Here is a 20,740-nt window from a genome sequence, read left to right on the forward strand (position 1 = left end):
AGGCAAGATCATCTTTGTTACACTTGTCTTGATCCTGATCATCAGTCCAAAGATTATCCATTCAATGAGGTTTACAAGATTAGCAGATGATTATGAGCCCAAGAACCATAATACAAATTAAAATTTCAAAAATTTTAGACCCAGATCTCTTGTAACTTAGCATAAATTCAATTTGAATCAGAGACCACCTCAAAATCAAAGAAATTTTTCAGACCAAGGAATCTATCTTTTGTGAGTAATGGACCACCCAACAACAACAATGGAAATAACTTAGATTGACATCCTCTTCCAGGAGGAGAAAACAAACAATTTCAAGGAAGAGCTCAAGCCAGCAAAGCTCAAGGTGCTAGAGGAAATGCAAATCAAGCAAATGTATTTGTTCATGCTATAATCGAACATTAGGAAGTTAACAAACAATTTTTAGTAATTTAGACCCCAACAGAGTATCAAGGTAAGCATTTTACCTTACTGATTGATTTTAGGAGTTCTCTCCTAAATGCATTAAAAACCTCAATCTGCCTAAACATCTTCATACTAACCTCACAATGGAACTAGCTACATGTAGAAAAAGTTAAATTTTCTAGGTCAGTGGGTGACTTGAATTTTCCTTTGGATGGCCATATCACTTCATTTTAGGGTCTCACCCATAGAAATCTATAACAGAACTTTAGGGATGGAATGGCTTAAGCAATTTAATTGATTTTTTCAAATGTGCATGACTCAAGGGTTACCATCATCGGGAAGCAGAGACAACCTAAACTTCAACTTGTGAACTTCTCTAAACTAATAAAAAGTTACAAAAGAATGGAATGGTTTATGCGATAAAGCTTAACCCAACAGAGAAGAAGTCAGAAACACATGAACCTGAGTGGCTTTTTACCAAATTACATGACGTGTCTCCCAGAGAACTTTCAGATTTGCCACCCAAGCGTAAAGTTGAACATGCAATAGAGCTTACTCTAGGAGCTCAACTAGTTGCTTGTAGACCATACAAGATGTTGGTACATGAGTCTGAGAAACTCAAGGAGCAACTTACTCAACTTCTTGACCAAGGCTTCATTAACCTAGTGTTTTTCCATGGAGTACTCTTGTTCTTTTTAGTCGAAAGAAAGACAGTACTTTATGCCTTTGTATCGACTATCGTAGATTTAATCAGGTGATAGTCAAGAATAAGTATGCAATACCTAGGATCGCTGAGTTACTTGATCGATTACATGGAGCTTCTATTTTCACAAAAATTGATCTCGACTCTGGTTATTATCAAATCCAAATTAAGGAGGAAGATATACAAAGATATGATTCAACACTTGATTCATACACTCTAAGTTTATAGCTATGTCTTTTGGACCTACAAATGATCTAACAAGTTTCAACCACCTTACGATCGACGTGTTTAGAAAATACCTTGGTGATTTTGGTCTTGTCTTCTTTGATGATAATTTGGTTTATTCAAAGAATAAGGAAGAACATAAACAACATGTACGATAAGTACTTTAACTTCTACGACAAAACCAACTTTATGCTAAAACGTAGCAAATGTACCATTTTTACTGACAAAGTGAAATACTTAGGATTCCTTGGTTCAAGGATGGCATTTCTACTGACCCAAGAAAGATTGTAGTTGTTATAGTCTGGCCGATGCCTAAATCTATCCAAAAAGTATGTGCTTTCTTGGATTAACGAGATGGAATTATCAGTGTGTTTGGAGAAAGTGTGTCTCAACTTACAACGGAAATTCAAAAATGTTGGTTGAGAGCAAGAGGAAAAGGAAAATTTCCACATAGATTTAATGAAGATAGTGTACAAATATTAAAAATTAGTTTAATTTTTCAAATTTCTTGTTTAGAAAACTTATAAAAAGAAATTGTGTAAGGTTTTGAAAATAATTTTGTACTTTTATTGAAAGTTATACTAAAATTGCTGCACCCTTGAACAATACCCTTAAGAAGACTAAGGTGTTACTTGGAATGATTGTGCTCAAGCTATCTTCAGAGACAAAGTAGCTTTGGTGAATGCTCATATTGTACGACTTTTGAAGATTTCACAAAGACGTTCACTATCCTCACAAATGCAAGTAGACAAGTGATCGGTGGCGTTCTATCTGAAGAAGGAAGACTAGTAGCTTATGAATCTCATGAGTTATGCATTTATAATTTGAATTACCTTACATATGATTTCGAATTGTTAGTTGTTGTACATTCTCCCAAAGTATGAAGGCATTATCTCCTTGGAAGGCAATTTGTATTACACACAAATCATGGGAGCCTCGAGTGGATTTACCCTCAACTTGACCTTAATATGTGACAACAGAGATGGATGAAAATATTATGCGAATATGATTTTAAGACCCTTTTGAGATGGAATATAAATCGGGAAAAGAAAATTTAGTGGCCAATGCTTTAAGCAAGAAGAATACAACAGCGGCAAGTGTAGCCTATATTGCCTCTTTGATTGACCTTATTCACAAGGGTACATCCTAGGATTCATTTTTCAAGAGAATTCATTGTTAAACTTAAATAATCGAATAAAGAAACAAAAATGCAACTTAAAGGCTTCTATGTTGAAAGAATGATCACAACTTTAACATCCGTCTTTGTATCCCAAATGACGATAGGATCAAACTTTAAATACTACAAGAGTCTTACGATATACCTATCGCAGGTTATCTACAAGAGGCTCATGATATACCTATTGTAGGACATCCATGTTACAATCAAACTTATGCTACTATGAGCAAGTGTTTATTTTGGCTAGGATTAAAGCACGATGTGTTAAACTATGTTACAAGATGCTTGACATGTCAACACATTAAAGCTGAGCAAGTTTGATATCCTAAAAGCTTCAACCAATTGATGCACCACAAATGAAGTGGGAATACATATCCATAGATTTCATTATAGGACTTCCTACATTTTTAAGTGATCATTGATATGCTTACAAAAATGACTCATTTATTCCCCTCAAGGCAACATTATGACTGAGGATATAGCTCAAGTCAAGTCATGAAAGGTGTCTTTATGTATCATGGTGTACCTCATCATATAATTTTGGATAGTGATGCAAAGTTTAAATTTTTGGAAAGCTTTATTCTTAGCCATAGGAATCCAATTGGATGCTTATCATCCTCATACAGATGGTCAAACAAAAAGAACCAATCAAATTATCGAAGATATGCTACGAGCTTATTATATACATGAGCAGAGTAAGTGGACCATATATTTATACTTGGTTGAATTCGCATATAAATCTTCATTCCAACGTACAATTGGGATGTCTTCTTTTCAAGCATTGTATGGACAAGAGTGCCTTACTCCATTAAAGTGGACAAACAGTTCAAGTATCCAAAGACATGTTGGATGAGATGCAATTGCAAATGGACCTCATATGCTAAGATATAAAGATTGCTCCAAATAGATAGAAGAGTTATGCTGACCCTAAACGATCTATTTGACTCTTTGAAGCAGAAGATATGGTATTTTTAAGAGTGAAACTAAACATAGCTCTTTGTCAATGGGGTAAGTGCAAGAAGCTTAATGCTAGAGATTGTGGACCTTTTATCATCACGAAAAGAATCAATGACCAAGCTTACCGACCATAGTTACTACATCATATCAAGGTACACGATCTTTTCCATGTCAGCTTGCTTAAGAAGTATGCACTTGAGTCAAATCACATTCTTGATGATCCTCTTGTCTACTTTGATCGATGGTTTTTTTGAAATACATATTGAAGCTATTTTTTGAAGTAGGAACAAACCATTACCAAATACATTTTCAAATGGTCATCTTATTCTAATGAGGATGCTACTTGGGGACGTGATGATGTAGTAAGACTTAAATTTCATGTCGAGGTGAGGATACCTCGAATTTTCCAAGTGTGAAAGGATGTCAGATCCCCAATTCTTAGGAAAAATGGATCTCAATGTTTCTTCTTAATTTTTTTGGTTTAGGATGCTTTTTGTGAAATATTGTAAGGTTTTAAATGAAAAACTAGATTGTTTTCATCTTTTGGTAGGTCAATGGTTCTGTTTTATAAAAATTATGATTTTTAGCACTTTCTTGCCTTCTGTGCTTTTTGATGAAAAGCAAAACCGAATCCTTAATTCACGAGTCCTGACGGGGAAGCTATGGTTCAATTTTCTACAAATCCACTTCTTGAGTGTTTTTCACGCTATTTTTAAATTTTCATGCTTTTCTCGGTGAAAAGCAAGTCCATTTCCTAGTTTGGGTGAACGAGGAAAAGCCATAGTTCAATTTTCTCAAATTTTGCTTTTGTTATTTTTAACACTGTTTTAGCTTTTCCAGCTTCTTGGCATTTTCAAAAAGTGGTGTGCTTTTCAAAATGGTCTAACCTTTAAAAAAAATTATTAGTCACCGTATGAGTGAAAAACAAACATTCGGTGGAGAAAATAAATTTTTAACGAGAATTAATTTTATGAAAAGAGGCACCATAAATACGTTGAGACGCTATGGTGAGTGTCGTGATTACACCAGGGCACCACATTGAGGTCTAGTTCACTCACAATCTCATTAGTTGCCAAATACTATTTACGGGATAAATTCTGCAACAACAGGTAAAATTGAATGGGATGGCTAGAGTTGACTTCCAAAAGTTGAGCCAAGTTTTAAGAAAGGATTCCAAAAAGCAAGATCTAAATCTAGTAAAAGAGGGGACGCTACCTCCTAGCCTAGGACACACTCCGGCCTAGCAGAAATTGTATTAAAGAGGGGACGCTATCTCCTGGCCTAGGATGCTAAAGCAAGATCTCATTAGTTGCTAGATACTGTTTACAAGATTAAATTTTGCAGTAGGTAAAATTGAATGGTTTTGGCTAGATTTGACTTCCAAAAGTTGAGCCATGTTTTTAAAAAATATTCCAAAAAGAAAGATCTAAATCTGGTTAAAGAGGGGATGTACCTCCTAGCCTGGGACACACTTCGACCTCGCAAAAATTGTATAAAAATGAACCTAGTGCTCTGTTCTCAGAGCCAACAATTACATAAAATACCGCAAAGCTATATACACATATTATACAGAGTGGTGCAAGCTCTCCATCACCATCTCCATAACAATATCTCTCTCTCTCTCTCTCTCTCTCTCTCTCTCTCTCTCTCTCTCTCTCTCTCTCTCTCTCTCTCAACTTGCTTACTATACTCTCTTCTCTGATGTACGTGCTCTACATCAACTTCATGGAAAAATCCTCTATGTAGCACTCATCACCACTTTCTTGTGGTAAAGCAAGCAGCCTTTCCACCACTAGTAATCACTCCTTCATCATGATAAGAAGCTCTAAACTCCATAGCCATCATCTCTTTCTCTCTACTTTCATCCCTGAGAAACTACTCTCTCGATGGTTGCTATTTTGTATACATAAGCATGTATGGACTTGTTGGATGTGTCTGAGGATGCTCATGCTTGTTTTATCATGATTAACACCTAGTCTATAATATAGGTCTGAGATTTATGCAATGGTATGAGGTCAAAAACTTGTTTTTGCATGCCATGCACACACCCAGAAATAGAAAAAAGTTGTTTTTCACATATATATGAAATTATAGCATATGCTTGATCAAAGTGGTGGAGTTGTTTCGCATCATGATTGGATGGATTTGGTAAATTCATATGATTTATAAAGACCCTGTGCAGTCTGACTGCTTTGAAAAGGATTATTTGGAATGCTCACCCATGTGACATGATTAAATCATGGTTTATTGCCTTTGGATTGGATTATAAAGTGATTTTGATGGATTATGATAGACGAGTAAGGGTAGATATCGTGTACAGTATGATTGCTTTGGAAAGGATTGTTTGTGCACATGCCAGATATCATTTTGAGTGGACTTGTGTGTTATTTTTCTCATGACAATGTCGATACAAGATTAAGATCACCTACATTGCTTAGCCATAGATGATATGATTGATGGCATGGGGCATTTTTGGATCGGGGATGTTGTGTATGTCCTTTTTTTTGTTAAGCTCATCTACACGATTAGTGCATCGGGGGTCGAATGAACTACACGGCTAACGCATTGAGGATCTTGCCTTGGCTTTGCTTAAACACCTGGTGTGGCACCAAAGAGGCGTGGTGCCTAAACTGATATGGTTGGTGTTGATTTCTTGACACATGATGCTATTTGGAACCCTTTCAGAGCTCGAGTTCATGGAGGGAGCTGAAGCAACCTCGACCTATATTTGGCTTATGTAAGTTGGAGGTGTTCTGGCTCACTCCCAATAAATAAAAAATCTCTCAGTTTGTAGTAGGAGTGAAAGTGAATGGGTGCATTGGTCTGGTGCTTCTACTTTGTAATTTACATTTTTGAAGATATGATATACCCAGATTTTGTTATTGCATTAATGCATGGTTTACCTATTTCATTTAGATGGGGCATTTAAACATTCTCTCTTATCATTCTTCTCTCTATCTCTCTCTCTCTCTCTCTCTCTCTCTCTATTCCCACAATGCAGTGTACACATATATTTACCCTCCACTTGGTTATCTTCTTGAGTACGCTTTTATTCATACACATTTAGGGGTAGCACTAGCCGCTAGGTACCTCTGGATGCAGTCCGGCTCATGGCTTAAACTCCATGTTAGGTTGGGCATTGATAACTCCTCCATACAAACACTTCCACATTTCTAATATGTATATTGAAATTAGTGAAAATTGTATAATTCTCGTACAGACTCTTGGGAATGATTATCTCTCAATTCTATACTATACAATTGTATAGTGCAATTAGAATTTAGTGTTGACAACTATAAATAGGACCCATTAATCTCATTTTAATCTCTCTTGCCTCTTAAATCACTTGAGACTCTTTTGTATCTTTTCACTCTAGAGCCTAGGAGAGTTACCAATAGTCAATGCTCATTAGTTGTATCATATGTACTTTATAATACAGAAGCTAGTTTCAGGTCTCCAGTCTATCATGTTCATAGTCTAGACCATTTGTATCAAGTTGTACTTGTAATCTGAATCTTAATTTGAATTACTTTCAAAGTTGCCTTCACTCAATGTCTTTTGATCTGAACTTGTCTAGTCATTTCACTCCAGTCAGTTATCTGAAGTCTAGTCATCTAAAGTTTGTGTCATCTTATCTAGCAGCTGGAATGGGTGTTATGCTCCAACCCATTCCACATACCCTCACATGCATAATACAATGTATTTGTAAATGACAAGATCTTATCTTTACAACCTTGTAAATTGACAAGATGTCTGCGATTCAAACACCTTTTTCTCTCTCTCTCCTTTGAATACTTTGAGCGCTTACTATCTTTGAGATAAAACCGTGGAGATTTTTTTTTTGGCAACATTGAAAAAGTAAACACTTGTCATGACATGTTCAATCACCCTCTCCATGAAACTTTTGCAGGTCGTTCAAATTACAACAGGCATTACAATAACCAAATGCTCAGTCCAATTACCTCATAAGAGACATCTCACCTTATGTATCTGTAATACCTCGAAGGCATGTATATTCGTGCCTTGCAATAATTTCTCAAACCCTATGTGCCACAAACTAGATGCATGAAGCCAATAATAAACTATGTTTGCAATCTTATCAATGTACGAGAAACAAATTTCATTTAATACAACCAGTGCCTCTATGTACCCAATCCAATGTGTACTAATAAGATGAGGCACCACTCTTTTCGATTCAACAACCAAGCCATCATGGAAGCCAAGCATAGAATTGTCACCTTGTATTACAATGCCTACCAAGTTTTGTGGATTAAACCCTATCTCAACAATCCATTTCACAATGTTATCATACTTGGTTTGAGCTAAGCCAAACCATTGAAAGTTATCCATCTCTTCATTTGGCTCTTCATAAGCGCTTGAGGCACCAAAAACCTTCTCCACAACTTCGCTAGTGGTCTTGCTTGGATCCTTTTCTTTTTGTATAGTATTTCCCTTTGCCATAAGTATCGAACAAAGTTCGTTGCTTCAACCATTTACATCAATCAAGAAAAAATAAGATATACACATATTTATGAAAAGAGAAAACATGATTGCAAGTTGTGGGTTATTGGCTAACCTTTGCTGAGGTTGAAGGGCCCTGGAATTTGATATGCACTTATGCATGCATGAAACTCCCTCTTGTGCATATACACACAAATCCTATATATGCATATATTTCTCTGTGTGTGCGCGCGCATGCGCGTGCATGTGCACGTAGGTCATGATGTGCTCTTAATTGAGGCCGACTCCTAAGCGCTTCAATATTGCAAACTCCAAAACATTGTAGACTCCAAATTCCAAAATGCTGTAGACATTAAAATCTAGATGACAAGAGTTTGAAGTTTGAACGTATCTCTAGAGTCCAATAGCCAACCTCTCCTTATATCAATCGGTTATTATCTCCATTCTCTAGAGTCCAATCTTAGCTTGATTGACTATGAGCGAGCACTTGTTAGTGGTCACCACTTTGACTCCGAGTCCTCAAGGTTATCTCGTAACATACAACTTAACAAGATTGTGGGATTTATTTGCTGCACTATTCACAGATGGTTTTGAGGCGAGATGAACCACTTCTCAAACTCAAAACTCCATATGATAATCCCCTTGGGTAGCATATGTACACATATTGGTAATCTCGTAGAAAGAATGATTGATAACTCACACTTATGAAATGATATCAGTGATCTAAATACATTTATCAGCAAGTCTTATCAAGGTTTTAATTTGGCTGAATGGGTTTCCTCATCCAGTGAATCTATATAGTGGTTCTACAAGGAGCCTAGGATCCAAAATATTGATATGTGCAATGGGCAGCAAGCTGTATTTCGACCATAACTCTTTGCTTGCACGGAGTTTTCACGTGATATATATGAGAAAAAATGCTCTAAATGATGTGTTTAATCTTTGGTTCAAAGGGTTTGATATGATTTATAGAGGTTTAGGACATACAACCAAAATAATGTCACTATTGTTTACGTGACGTGAAGCAAAAACCACTTTTTATGCATCTACGGGACCATAAACACACCATACACATATTTTAGCATGATAATCATGATGAAACAAGCATGGCGTATCCTCATACACATCCAACAAGTCCATAAATACCTATATATACAAAAAAACAACCACCCAGAGTGTAGTATCTCGGAGACAAAAGTAGAAAGAGAAAGGAGATCTCAAGGGGAGAATAGAGAAAATATTGGAAAATCAAAGCCTAACAATGTCAACATTTTCTTTTACTTGACATCCATCCTTATTAAGAAACAAAGGTATGAAGTCTTTGCACTTTTTCTTTTTTAATAAAGAGAACATATGTGAATTAGGCTTATCAATCTTTCCAACCCAAAATAGTTTGGTCCAAGCAAGAGGGCACCCTGAGCTTCTAGAAGCTCCTCTTTTCTTAAATTCTCCTTTGAGAAATGAGCTCAAGGGAGGGGGAGTGTAAGTCAACTAGTGAAGTAGCCTCAAGCAATAAAATTTTCTTGCTAATCATCATCATTTTGTGAGATCTAAGTTCTCTAGCCTTTCTCTTAAACTGTGTCATGGCATATTGAGTGCCAACTTGACCTCCTACTTGTTTGAATCGGGGGGAAAAACTCTATAGGAAAATCAAGAAAATCAATCCAATCACATAACTTTGAGGGCTTCTTACCCTTGGGGTCAAAACCCTTATGCCACTTGAACACAGGCAATCAAGTGTTCCTAATAAGCCATTGACCTCTGTTCATGACTTGCAAAGCAGTGTCAGCATCATCAAAGAAGAATAGATAGTAGTTGCTAGGTAATGGACTTGAGAAGGGAATAAATTTTTGGCTTCTGACTCCTGAGAGATCCATTGTTTAAGAACCTCTACAAGTGGCCTAAGACCATGACAGAGCCCAATAGCAACATATGATAAAGTCCAATAACAACTCTTTCCTACAGGTGTTTAAACCTGTTGTCTAGTTCAACAGACCCAAAAATCACTTCACCCTCTCCACCAGTACCAGGGTTATGGTCTTCACCAAAATTGTCACTATCAAGAGGATTACCCACTTTATCATTCCCTTACGGCTCCTCCATTTCCCCACACTAGTTAAGCACATGTTCATATTGGAGTTTATCTTCTGTGAGATGGTGATTCTCTTTAACATTAATTTCCAAATCTTCTCATTAATGAATGTCAATATGATTCCAAACATTGGGGATTAGGGAAAACTGACCATTATGCAGAGGCGGTTGAACATTTACCTAGTTGGGATTCTGACAAGCGCTCCATATCTCATAGTCAGAGAGTTGAGAGGATCTGGGTGTTGAAGCTATTGTAAAACGGGTTTAACATTGAGACCTAGCCGAATTTGGAGAGCATGTGCATAGGATTCCAGAGTATGAGAGGGAGGCCTTTGAGAGAGCGCTTGCCATCCTTGAACTGCTTGGTGAGGGGGGCTCTGGTTAGGAAATCTTCCAAAGGGAGCACCTTGATGTTGCAAAGGGTTCACTTGGCTAGGGGTAGCTTGCTCAACATTTCTGACAATTTTGTTTCACAATGTGTAATGAAGTGCCATGCCTCTTCCCCCACAGGGGAAGGGAGCAGAGGGAGACTAGTACGAGAGGCCAACATGAAAAATACTGAGCAAGAAAGAGGAAAGGGCACAGATGAAGTAATGTTGCATGCCTCGTGGTTGAAGTTGAGTACGAAGCTCAAAGCCTCGCCATCCTTTACAATTGGCGTATCGATGAAATCATCGTTCTGTTGCTCTCTAGCTCGCTCTTTCCCTATAGTTCATTGTGGATAGCAATTATTGTAGTTGATTCGCACGTGCCAATTGTCCCCAATGATTGTGCATTTGTATGACTGTTGCTCTCTAGCTCATTGTGGATAGCAATTATTGTAGTTGATTCGCACGTGCCAATTGTCCCCAATGATTGTGCATTTGTATGACTGCACTAGGATCTTCGTCGCAAGAAAGAGGCTTAGCTAGGAATGGTTATCCAAGTGGCCGTATGATCACTACCTACGACCAAGAGAAAAGTGCACAACACCAATGGAAGGTTTATTTTCACTAGGGTAGAAAAGTAGTATAGAGACAACGAAATTGGGACGCGCTTATCTCTCTTATTTCACTTTTGTTGGTGCTAGTGAGCTTGTCGGAATTGCCATGGCAAGGGCGTTTTGATGACATTGGTGTTAGTTCCGCAAACAAAAAGTTCTGTTATGATTTTCATAATCATGTGTTAAAAACAAGGGCGCCAATTGAGAGGCTCGAAGCCTCTACAATGCCCTATTTCAAATCTGCTAGCCGTTTGGCCTCAAAATTGTCGTTCACTTTATGTGTTGAAAGTGTTTCTATATTGGAGATCCGGGTATGGTCTAGACTCTGCTTATTAGAGGGGCCTGTCCAATTACTGGCTCCTCTACCCTAACATCCAATGGCTCTCAGGTGTGAGATAATGACGAGGCCCGCATGAGAGGGGGTAATTGTAAGAGAGAGGTTGATTGGACATTTTGAAAAGACAACGCTTCACGTTCACGCTGAATCGGAGGGGGGTAAAAGGCTTGAAATCCAACTCCATCATAACTCAAAACAATTATCCTCCCTCCGTGTGCCCCCCCCCCGCCCCCTTCTCCCCCCAGAGTCGAATACAATGTATTAGAATTTAGAATTGAATACAATGTATTATGTAATAAATGTCTGGCAGAATTGATTACAACTTCTAAGTGGCCACACTAGATAGTAGAGTCGAATACAATGTATTAGAATTTAGAATTGAATACAATGTATTATGTAATAAATGTCTGGCAGGGCGTAGAATTGATGACAGTTTTCTTGTCTGTGTGTTGGGACTTCAACCATAGACTTACAAGTTACCATCGGGGCCCGCGGGTTTGTGTGCATCAACACATATAAATTTCTTGGTCAAGGCCAGTAGCAACCAACGAACGAGTGTGTGACGTGTGTGTGTGTGAGAGAGAGAGAGAGAGAGAGAGAGAGAGCTCCACTTTGCAACCCAACAGCTGCATTCGACATGGGCTTCACCACTTTTGTTGGTCGTGCCTTATTCTCTGCCGTTTTCTTCTTCGACGCTTGGATCATGTAAATATTTCCGTCTGAGAAATTGTGTGTGTTTTGTGGGCGGAGCAAGGACATCTTTTTGCTACCCCCACCAGCTATTTGTGTGTGAGGGCAGACGCCATTTATGTGTAAGAAGAGCATACCGATGATGCACAGGTAAAACATGTACGCCGAATGAGGCATATGACAAAACCATGTATGCAGAGTAGTTACTTACTGGGTTGTCGTCAACGAGTGTATTTTTAGTAGTTGTGAGAAGAGCAAGAACAGTTGTTTATGTGTGAGGACAAAAGCTCTTTATGTGTAATGGTAAACGTTATGTATGTGTAAGAGCATAATGATGGTGCACAGCAAAATCATGTATCTGGAGTGATGCACAACAAAATGATCCCATACGGGTCGTTGGGTATGCTTCTAGTCTCCAATTTTTTTGTTTTCATTTTTTGCCTCACACTTGTGCTACTGGTGGCTAATTTATCGGTATCGAACGCTTTGGGTCATGCTTGTTGCCCTTCAGGCGGCATTTAGCATGCTATTCTCTTGTTTTACAGTAGTTCTCTCTGGAACAGCATAATAATGAGGTCTGAAGAGTAATTCCTGGCGGAAGTTCTGCTTATGATATGTCAATAAGATACCTCATGCAAACCCAGGAATTTTCACACAATTGCTAACTGGTTCTACTTCCTCAAATTGTTGTTCCGCTTGAGTGCAGTCTTTGTGTGGCCGTGTGCTCAAATGTGAGTCTACTCAGAGGGAGCCCTGCATGTATAAGATGGGTCCAAATCTTATGATGGTAGTACATTGCTATCTGTTTGTGATTTTTGGCTGTTCATGTCTTCAGCTTAAGTGATATTGTCTGCCAAATCTAATGATTCCTCAAATGTTGAAGGAGTTGTGCCATAAAACATAAAATAAAGTTTGGTGGTTGGCAAAAATAGATGCACTAATGGGGAAATGTATCTGCAAGCAATGGAGCCAAACTACCGTTTTCTGAGGGATTGTGTCACATCCCATGGTGTTCCTTTGCCCGAGCTCCAGGTAATTCAATGTCTGACCTTGTCATTAACTTCTGCTGCTATGTGCAACTATGCTTTACTGTTGTCAGTTGGTAATTTTTTCAAGAAGTTGAGTTTGTAAGTAAGTCTCACTGGAAAATTTATCCTCCCTTCAAATTGCAGCTTAAGTACCTTCTTTGGATCGCGTTCGTTTTTGAAGTAGTAGGTGGAATCTTGTTTCAGTGTGGGAGCAGCTTGGGAGCCTGTTTGCTGGTACTTTTAATTGAAACCACACTTTAGAGATTTACATCATTGTGGTGTTTTGCACATGGCCTATTCAACAAAATGTTACCTCTTTCCAGCTGACAGTTGTAATCGGAGGCTCACCTTTGATGTATGACTTTTACAACTACGATGCATCCAGCCCAGAGTATGCCAAACAATTTTTCGAGATCCTACGGGTACAAGTGGTTTTACCCTACTCACTCTTGTCTCTTATTTTGAGATTGCATGCACATATGCCCAGAAATTGGTCTTTTCCATGCTTTCGCACCAATGCAGACAGTAGGGGATGAATGTCTTGTGTTACTGGTCATATGCGAATCATGCTTTCGTGCCATAGGTTTGTACATGATTCATAATGAAGAAGAAGTTGGAAGTGAAAGATTGGAATTTATTTTGTGTGATTGCATGTGATCGGATCGATCGGTGCTGATTGAGGAAAGGATATGTTTGGGTAAGAGAACTGGTATTTAAGGAATCCAGTTGGAAATGTGCAGTCATGTCTTGTGCGCAGAATAGATCCATGAAGGGTGCTAGACTACAGAGTTAAGCATGATTCATGAAGGGTGCTACAATACAGAGCTAATCATGCTTGTTGTAAAGCAAGCAGAGGAATTGGAAAGTCCAGCACTGTTCCTCCAAATTGGTGAATCGAGTCCAGATCTGGGATGCAAATTTGTGAATGGAGTGATGGGGTGGGATTTGTTACTGGGGAGGGGAGAAATCCCAAAATTTTGTGCCCAGATTTGTAGTAAATTGGGGGGGGGGGGGTGTCTTCTATACCTCGGGCTTGAGGAGACATTCAGGAAATGTGAGCAATGGAGCTCTCCAATCACACATGATTTTGGTTTGATATGAGTCTAAAGGTGATGTTTTCTAAGTAACTGAGGTGTGTGTCCAGTGCATATTATTTTGTTTATTCTTTAGAGAAGTTTTCTCCGATTCTTGTACGTGCGCTTCTGTTGTTTTCTGAGAAGGTGAAAAGGGTAAGAGCTTAGTTCTGAGAAATAGCTTTACTAATTGCAGAATCTTTCCATCGCTGGAACCCTTCTTTTATTCATGGGCATGAAGAATGATGCAGCTGTGAAGGCAAAGAGAAAGTGGTGAATTTGAAGGCTGTTGGATGTGGGAGCTGCTGGTCTTTTGGTATATGGAGAGTGGTCGTTCACTGGAGTGCATCCCTCACTTCATGTCTTCTTGTCAGAGGCAAGCTGGGCATCTAGTAATGTCAATTCTAAATGCATTTCTGGATTTTTAAGCTGAAAATTTGGTGGTAGGTGAATGAATGAGCTCCAAACATTACTGCACTTACGCCGATAAATGAACAAATTAAAATTTCCACTCTTGTCATCACCTCTCTGAGGAACCTTGCAAAAGCCGATATTTGATTTACATGACTATACAACCAACTGTTTAGAGTTTTGAGGTTTATGCAGGGGATTGATATAATGTGAAATGGAGCTTTGAAGTTTATGGAACATGAGGTCAAAAGTTATGCATCTCAAGTGAATGCCCAATGTGGTATTTTGTCTTTAGGTATATATTTCACTTATTTGACATGATAGAGGGTGAGCAATTTCCCAAGTTAGCATATGAGTAGCACTCTTGCCTCCATTGTATAATATATTATAATTCATTGCCATGGTTGGTGGTTGGTTCGGGCAACTCTGCACACTCTCTCTATCTCTACACTTTTGCATTGTCAACTTTGATATGATATCAGAGCCCTCGGCCTTTTGATCTTGGGGTAACTGCGTGGCAAGAAGAGTAGTTGAAAGGTGACCGCTTTCGGCAGCAGGCAGCGACTTGCAACAGTTATTTTGAATGCTTGAACAAACCAGCCTGTGGAATTGCGTATTCTTGTAGCGCTCTGAAATGCTCGTGAATTTTGCCGACGTGCTTTGCCTCTGACTCTTTTGTTTTGAGAGGCTGCCAGACAGAAGGGCTCCTAGCCAACGTAACGCTCGGTGAAAAGGGGGCTCCAAGGATAGTGAGCACGTCTCGAAATACTGACTCATCTTGGACGTGTTTTGAAACGATTCCAAAGTGAGGCGCGCGCTGCTTGTACATGAACCATGGTCAATTACCAACAATGAAAAGTGCATTGACGAGTACTTAATTAGGAGTACGAGATGGTGGGAAGGGCATTACGCTTGCAAATCACATAGGAAAAGTTGGAGTTTGATGATTTCAGCTGGTTTTTCTTTAAGGAGAAGGTTGTTTTAGTCTCCCAATGTAAAGGTTCAAGTTTTGAGAAGCAATGGGGAGAGATTTATTGCTTCGAAAACTAAAAAGAAGTCTTGGTTGTTGTCATAATTGTGAAAATTGTCATCGACTGTCTTAGGATTGTGAATCCAAAGGCAAAGGCAAAAGCTCACCCCGAGGACAAAGGCCAAGGTAGGCCCGATGAGGGCAGGAGTGACCGATTCCACCAAGGACTCAATGAAGTTTGTCTGTGTGGCACAAAGGACACTGACGGGAGTTTTAATTTTCTAGTTCGTTGGTGGCTGTTGCAACATGCTTCAGTCAGAGACGTGAGTGGCAGAGAGGGACAAGTCGAACTCTCAATACTCGATTTGGATCGGAGTTCAAGTCATCGATGTTTGGATCCATGTGTCGGAGGTTAAGGCACATTGCATTTGGCATGAAACCAACATAATATGCTCAAGATGTTGTGCACGCAATCCATTGTTGTTGGCACGATTAAGAGACTAGGTGCGTTCTTATCGGGAGAAGGGGCTTGTGTAGGGTTGTAAACAAGGGACAATGAGTCCTTATGGCATAATGGCAACGGCTATATAAGTAATGGATGGGTGGACTCTTATGCCATAGCCCAAGCCCTACATTGGTATCGAGCTATGGTAGAGGAAGGAGAAAAAGGCCTCTTTTAGTACTCTGCAAATTCTCTCGATTAAATCCGGCGTATCCTATTTTACAAATATTTACATACATAATATCATTGCCTTGCAAGTAGGGGAACGATTAGAAGATTGAAGTTGTTCATGAAAAACATTTTTAAATTATGAGCCCAAAAATAGAAAAGGGCACACTTAATTCTCATCTTTTGGTAATTATAGAATTTGATGATTTTCTCATGAAATTTGATTAGTTTTCTTGAAGGCGGTCTCAACTTTATGAGCCCGTTTTGAGTTTCTCATTTCTCCTCTCATGTGCGTTTTGACGTGTTACAAAGTGCCTTGCGTAGTGAGAAGGCTCGCAACACATGAGAGGTTCAAAACCCTAAAATTAACTTAGGAGGTGGGTGTAGCCCATGAGACTATTTGTCTCTCCAAGGGTTAAGTGCGATCGATGGCCTATCATCATTTAAATGGTGTGGGCCATAAAAATTAAATGGATAATGAACAAGTGTGCCCAAGAATAGATGAGCAAACTACTTTTTGAAAGGTACTAGAGAGATAGATAGATAGATAGATTTTATTATTGTCCTCGGAGGTGAAATATGACCTATGGGACCAACGTTAGCCCACACTCTGGATGGGAGAGGAAAGCGTGTACATCTAGTTCATGGCTAAAAATGTTAGGAAAACAAGTACGGTTTTGACCAAACGCTCAGACTCTCGGACTTGCAGTGAGCATAATGTGCACAATCTATTTGACTCTTTTGCATTGCCTCAATGCCCTATCTCACATTGAAGGGAGTGGGAGCTAAGGTGAATGACTGCGATAGTGCAATCATTGACAACGGGATAGGCTCAATCATATAAGGGTGAGTATGGTTTCCTCTTTCAACAAAGAACATGGTTTTGTAGTTGGGGGCAATATGGGTGGTGTAATGTATGAAGCGTGACCCAATGGATTTCTCCCAAGCCGTAATGCATTGGCGTTGTAGAAAAGCTTCATTCACTTAAGAGTCTATTGAAGCATCATGTAGCAAGTGTAATGCATCCCATCTGTCAAACCACTTATTTATGTCTTGCATCCATCATGTGCTCAAGATCTTGCTTTTATGGGTCTTTTGAACTTATTTTCTTGCTTCCCATGCAATTGTAGGAAGTTGATGCAAGGGGTTTTGACGTATCTTTATCATGTACTCCACAACCCTTTCCATGTCCATAACCTCAACTAGAAGAGATCCTGACTCAAGAAGTAGGAGCATATATGGTGTTTGTGTCTTAACTTGGAGAAAGTTTGTTTAGCTTGGCAGCAAAGACTCTTATTACCTTTTCCACCTCAGTACCCACATAGTTTCATGCCCCATTCCCCAAAATTTGCTTCCAACTTCTCTACATACATTGAAGCCTAATAATGTCTATCTTTTGATATACCATCACTCGATTATTTCAAGCCCTATCTTTTATTGTACCATATTCTATATTTTCTATGTCTACTTTATCACTGCCATATCCACTTCTAATCGAGTCAAGAGCATAGAAGAACCCAATGCATGTATACCAAGGGTACTTCTTTCCATTGTGTGGTTTGTCGTTGGTCACCTACGTATTTGGACCAAAATCTAGGTAATTTGATTAGTTATTTACCTTCCAAAATAATGCTTATAAAACCCTACCTATAAAATACACTTTTTAAAATACGAGCTCACCTTTTGGAGAAGAAGCTTGAACCTTGGCTATGGTGTTTCTTTTCTTCTTCATCATCACTAACCACTTTTCTACATACAAATGATGCTTCTGTGTGTGTTTCTTGCATTCTATGCTCGAGAATTCTATGTGTGTGTGTGTGTGTGTGTGTGTGTGTGCGCGCGCGCGCGCGTGCAACACACACAAACCCACATATTTCTTTATGTGAAACTAAATTCCTAATATCTCAAATAATGTACAAGACATGGCCAACCCAAAATGGGTGAAATCCCAACAGAAGGTTAGAAAGTATCATAGAAAACCTAAAACCATTGAAGTGAAATGTCTTCCAAATGGATACAATTACAAAGAGATCGAATTAGTTGAGTAGTACGAAAGTATATTCACCAATCCTAAACCGCCTTTACACAACTAGTAGAGGGACCATTGTTTTACCATGTACTAAAAAGATGGGTAGGTTAAAGCTAAATACTTCTTCCATGAAAAAAGGCCCGGTGAAGTTGATTGCGTGTATGATAAACACATTATAGGACCTAGAATCGCAACCATGCAAGAAAGTAGGTGTACTCTGGTAATGGTGTATTACAATGGCCTGGTGAAGTTGATTGCGTGTATGATAAACACATATAGGACCTAGAATTGCAACCACGCAAGAAAGCAGGTGTACTCTGGTAACGGTGTATTACAATGGCACCATATTGGTTGGTGATGCATCCCCATATGCTATTTTTCACCACCACAAGAAAAGGAATAACCATACCATCCATAACAACCACATCATTGACATGAAGGATACCAAACCATAGAGAGATTATATGTTTTTTGTGGATATGCCATAGCTAATGGTTGTAGAAAGGCTTTGCTCCAAAGCATGCTCTAAGAGTGCAATGAGTTGCCTATGTGTGGCAGTCATCCGAACAAATGGAAATAGCACATTATGTATTGCCAAGCAAAGATCAAAGAGGTAGCATATGGACAACCAAGTATACAACCATATAAGACACCTATATAACAAGGTGCCCAAACACCATAAGCATGAACTCTCATGTTTCCACACAAAGCTGATAACATCTTAGTCTACTATTGTTGTCAAAGAAATGTAGGCTAGCAAAGAGGCCTTTTGAGTAGACATGTGGAAGTTAATATCAATAATAATAAGTCCACGATGCCTTTGTGATGAACACTTTAAAGCTCTCCTAAGAAAATGCAAACCCTTACAATTGAATGGGGTTCACCAAAACCATTCTATGGCCTTGGACATAAAGTGCACAATATGATTTGCATTCCAAATGATGAAGTTCATGTAATCCATAATGATAGATTCAATTATCCATAGACGTACATGCAATGGCCATGTAGAAAGCGTCCAGTACCTGATCTTGCACACAAGACAAGTCAAAAGCCAAGAAACCTCCTCTTTCAAGAGACACCCCAATCAATGGGGTAACCACGTTGCCGAACTAATTGACCATGAGAAACAATTTGACCGAGTCATAAGACACGAGTTTGAAAAATTGATATGTAAACTACTAGCAAGACCAAATAGTGACAATGCATCCTTAATTGTTTTTACATCCTACGATGAATTTTGTGGAAATAATAATGAATCATCTGCATAAGCCTGGCCATCCAACATGGAAAGCCCTTGTATACTACCTTGCCTAGTGAGGCTATATATATATCGAGAATAGTGGTATCCAACCCTCATAAAGCCAAAAGATAACATCATGAAGTTTAGGCCCAAAAAGTAAGCCTTGAAATGACAATTGTAATAAAGTCACAATGTTACTTATCATAGGCCTTAGCAATGTCAACTTGCATGATTCAAACACACTACTTAGTGTATTTTGCATATTTAATTACCATGTAGACATTTTCAATATCTACCCAAAATTTGATATCTATTATATTGAGAAAATGCAAACCCGAATGAAGGTGATCGTGACCTTTGAGATGATTAGCTGACATTTTGGTTACCAATTTTGTAGACAATTTGCATAAGCAAGATGGATCACATAGCATCTCACACAATTGATTTTTGGATGTTAGCAATTTCCACAAACCTTCTTTCCAAGAACTAGGACGCATTCCATGTTGCAGCATTGATTAATGATGTGAAGCAAAGGAACCCTCGGATCATCCCACAATGCATGAAAGAACTCCTCAATGAGACCATCCCAACCCCATGATTTTTCAGTTACCCAAACCACGAAGTACCACATTAAATTATGTTCCAATAAATGAAGCCTCTAAAGCTTGAGCTTCAACAAAGGAAACAATAGGGCTAATATTTGCAAGAAACACATCACGTGCATGACAAACCTATAAGGTAGACGGTGAAGGAGAAGGTTACCTGGATAGTAAGAGTAGCACATATCAACAAGCTTTTGCTTAGAGATGGTCCAAGTACCATCATCCATTTTGACATGTGCAATACCTTGCGTTTGTCTAGAAGCATTAAGTCCCTCAAAAACTGGTTTAAATGAGAAACCCACTTGCTAGCAAGCCTGAATGGACCATTTATCAAGCTTACGTGAGTCAGAAGTGTAAAATTTAGCATCCATAAAAGGTCTTCATGGGTCAAGGATCCAAGTTTATTTGCACCAAACATTTGGTAGCCGGAAATATTTCTCTCAAGTGTCCAAAATACCGTTTACCATACTCACATATGCTCATTTGAGGAAAAAAACAAGGTGCACCAAGCGAAATCAAATTGGGAAGAGCAAGACATGCACAATTTAACAAACCATTGCAACAAAAGAATGTAGTAGGTAAATATTGTTTATGGGGCAATGGAAGATCATGAGTGGATACACAAAAAAGTAATGATAACAGTAAGAGGAGCATGATCCAAATTGACACAGCGAATCATCAATCTACAAGTC

At 38.7% G+C, this 20,740-nt stretch overlaps 1 protein-coding gene across 5 annotated transcripts; it reads left to right on the plus strand.

Moving 5' to 3' along the window:
- Positions 1 to 11,778: 11,778 nt before the first annotated feature.
- On the plus strand, positions 11,779 to 14,725 carry LOC147423114 (uncharacterized). Of its 5 annotated transcripts, none has more exons than XM_086502077.1 (6): positions 11,783 to 12,175; positions 12,732 to 12,812; positions 12,958 to 13,057; positions 13,198 to 13,287; positions 13,377 to 13,475; positions 14,323 to 14,725. In XM_086502077.1, the coding sequence occupies exons 3-6, from the start codon at positions 12,974 to 12,976 to the stop codon at positions 14,401 to 14,403; spliced, it is 354 nt and encodes a 117-aa protein (XP_086358203.1). In that variant the 5' UTR covers positions 11,783 to 12,175; positions 12,732 to 12,812; positions 12,958 to 12,973; the 3' UTR covers positions 14,404 to 14,725. The 5 variants fall into 5 exon arrangements, with proteins under 5 accessions (XP_086358200.1, XP_086358202.1, XP_086358203.1 ...); XM_086502078.1 differs by having other exon boundaries at positions 11,783 to 12,040; XM_086502074.1 differs by lacking the exon at positions 12,732 to 12,812 and having other exon boundaries at positions 11,779 to 12,040; positions 12,937 to 13,057.
- Positions 14,726 to 20,740: the final 6,015 nt, after the last annotated feature.

The sequence above is a fragment of the Adiantum capillus-veneris genome, chromosome 26, assembly GCF_014529385.1.
Source record: "Adiantum capillus-veneris isolate H3 chromosome 26, ASM1452938v2, whole genome shotgun sequence".
NCBI lineage: Eukaryota > Viridiplantae > Streptophyta > Polypodiopsida > Polypodiales > Pteridaceae > Adiantum > Adiantum capillus-veneris.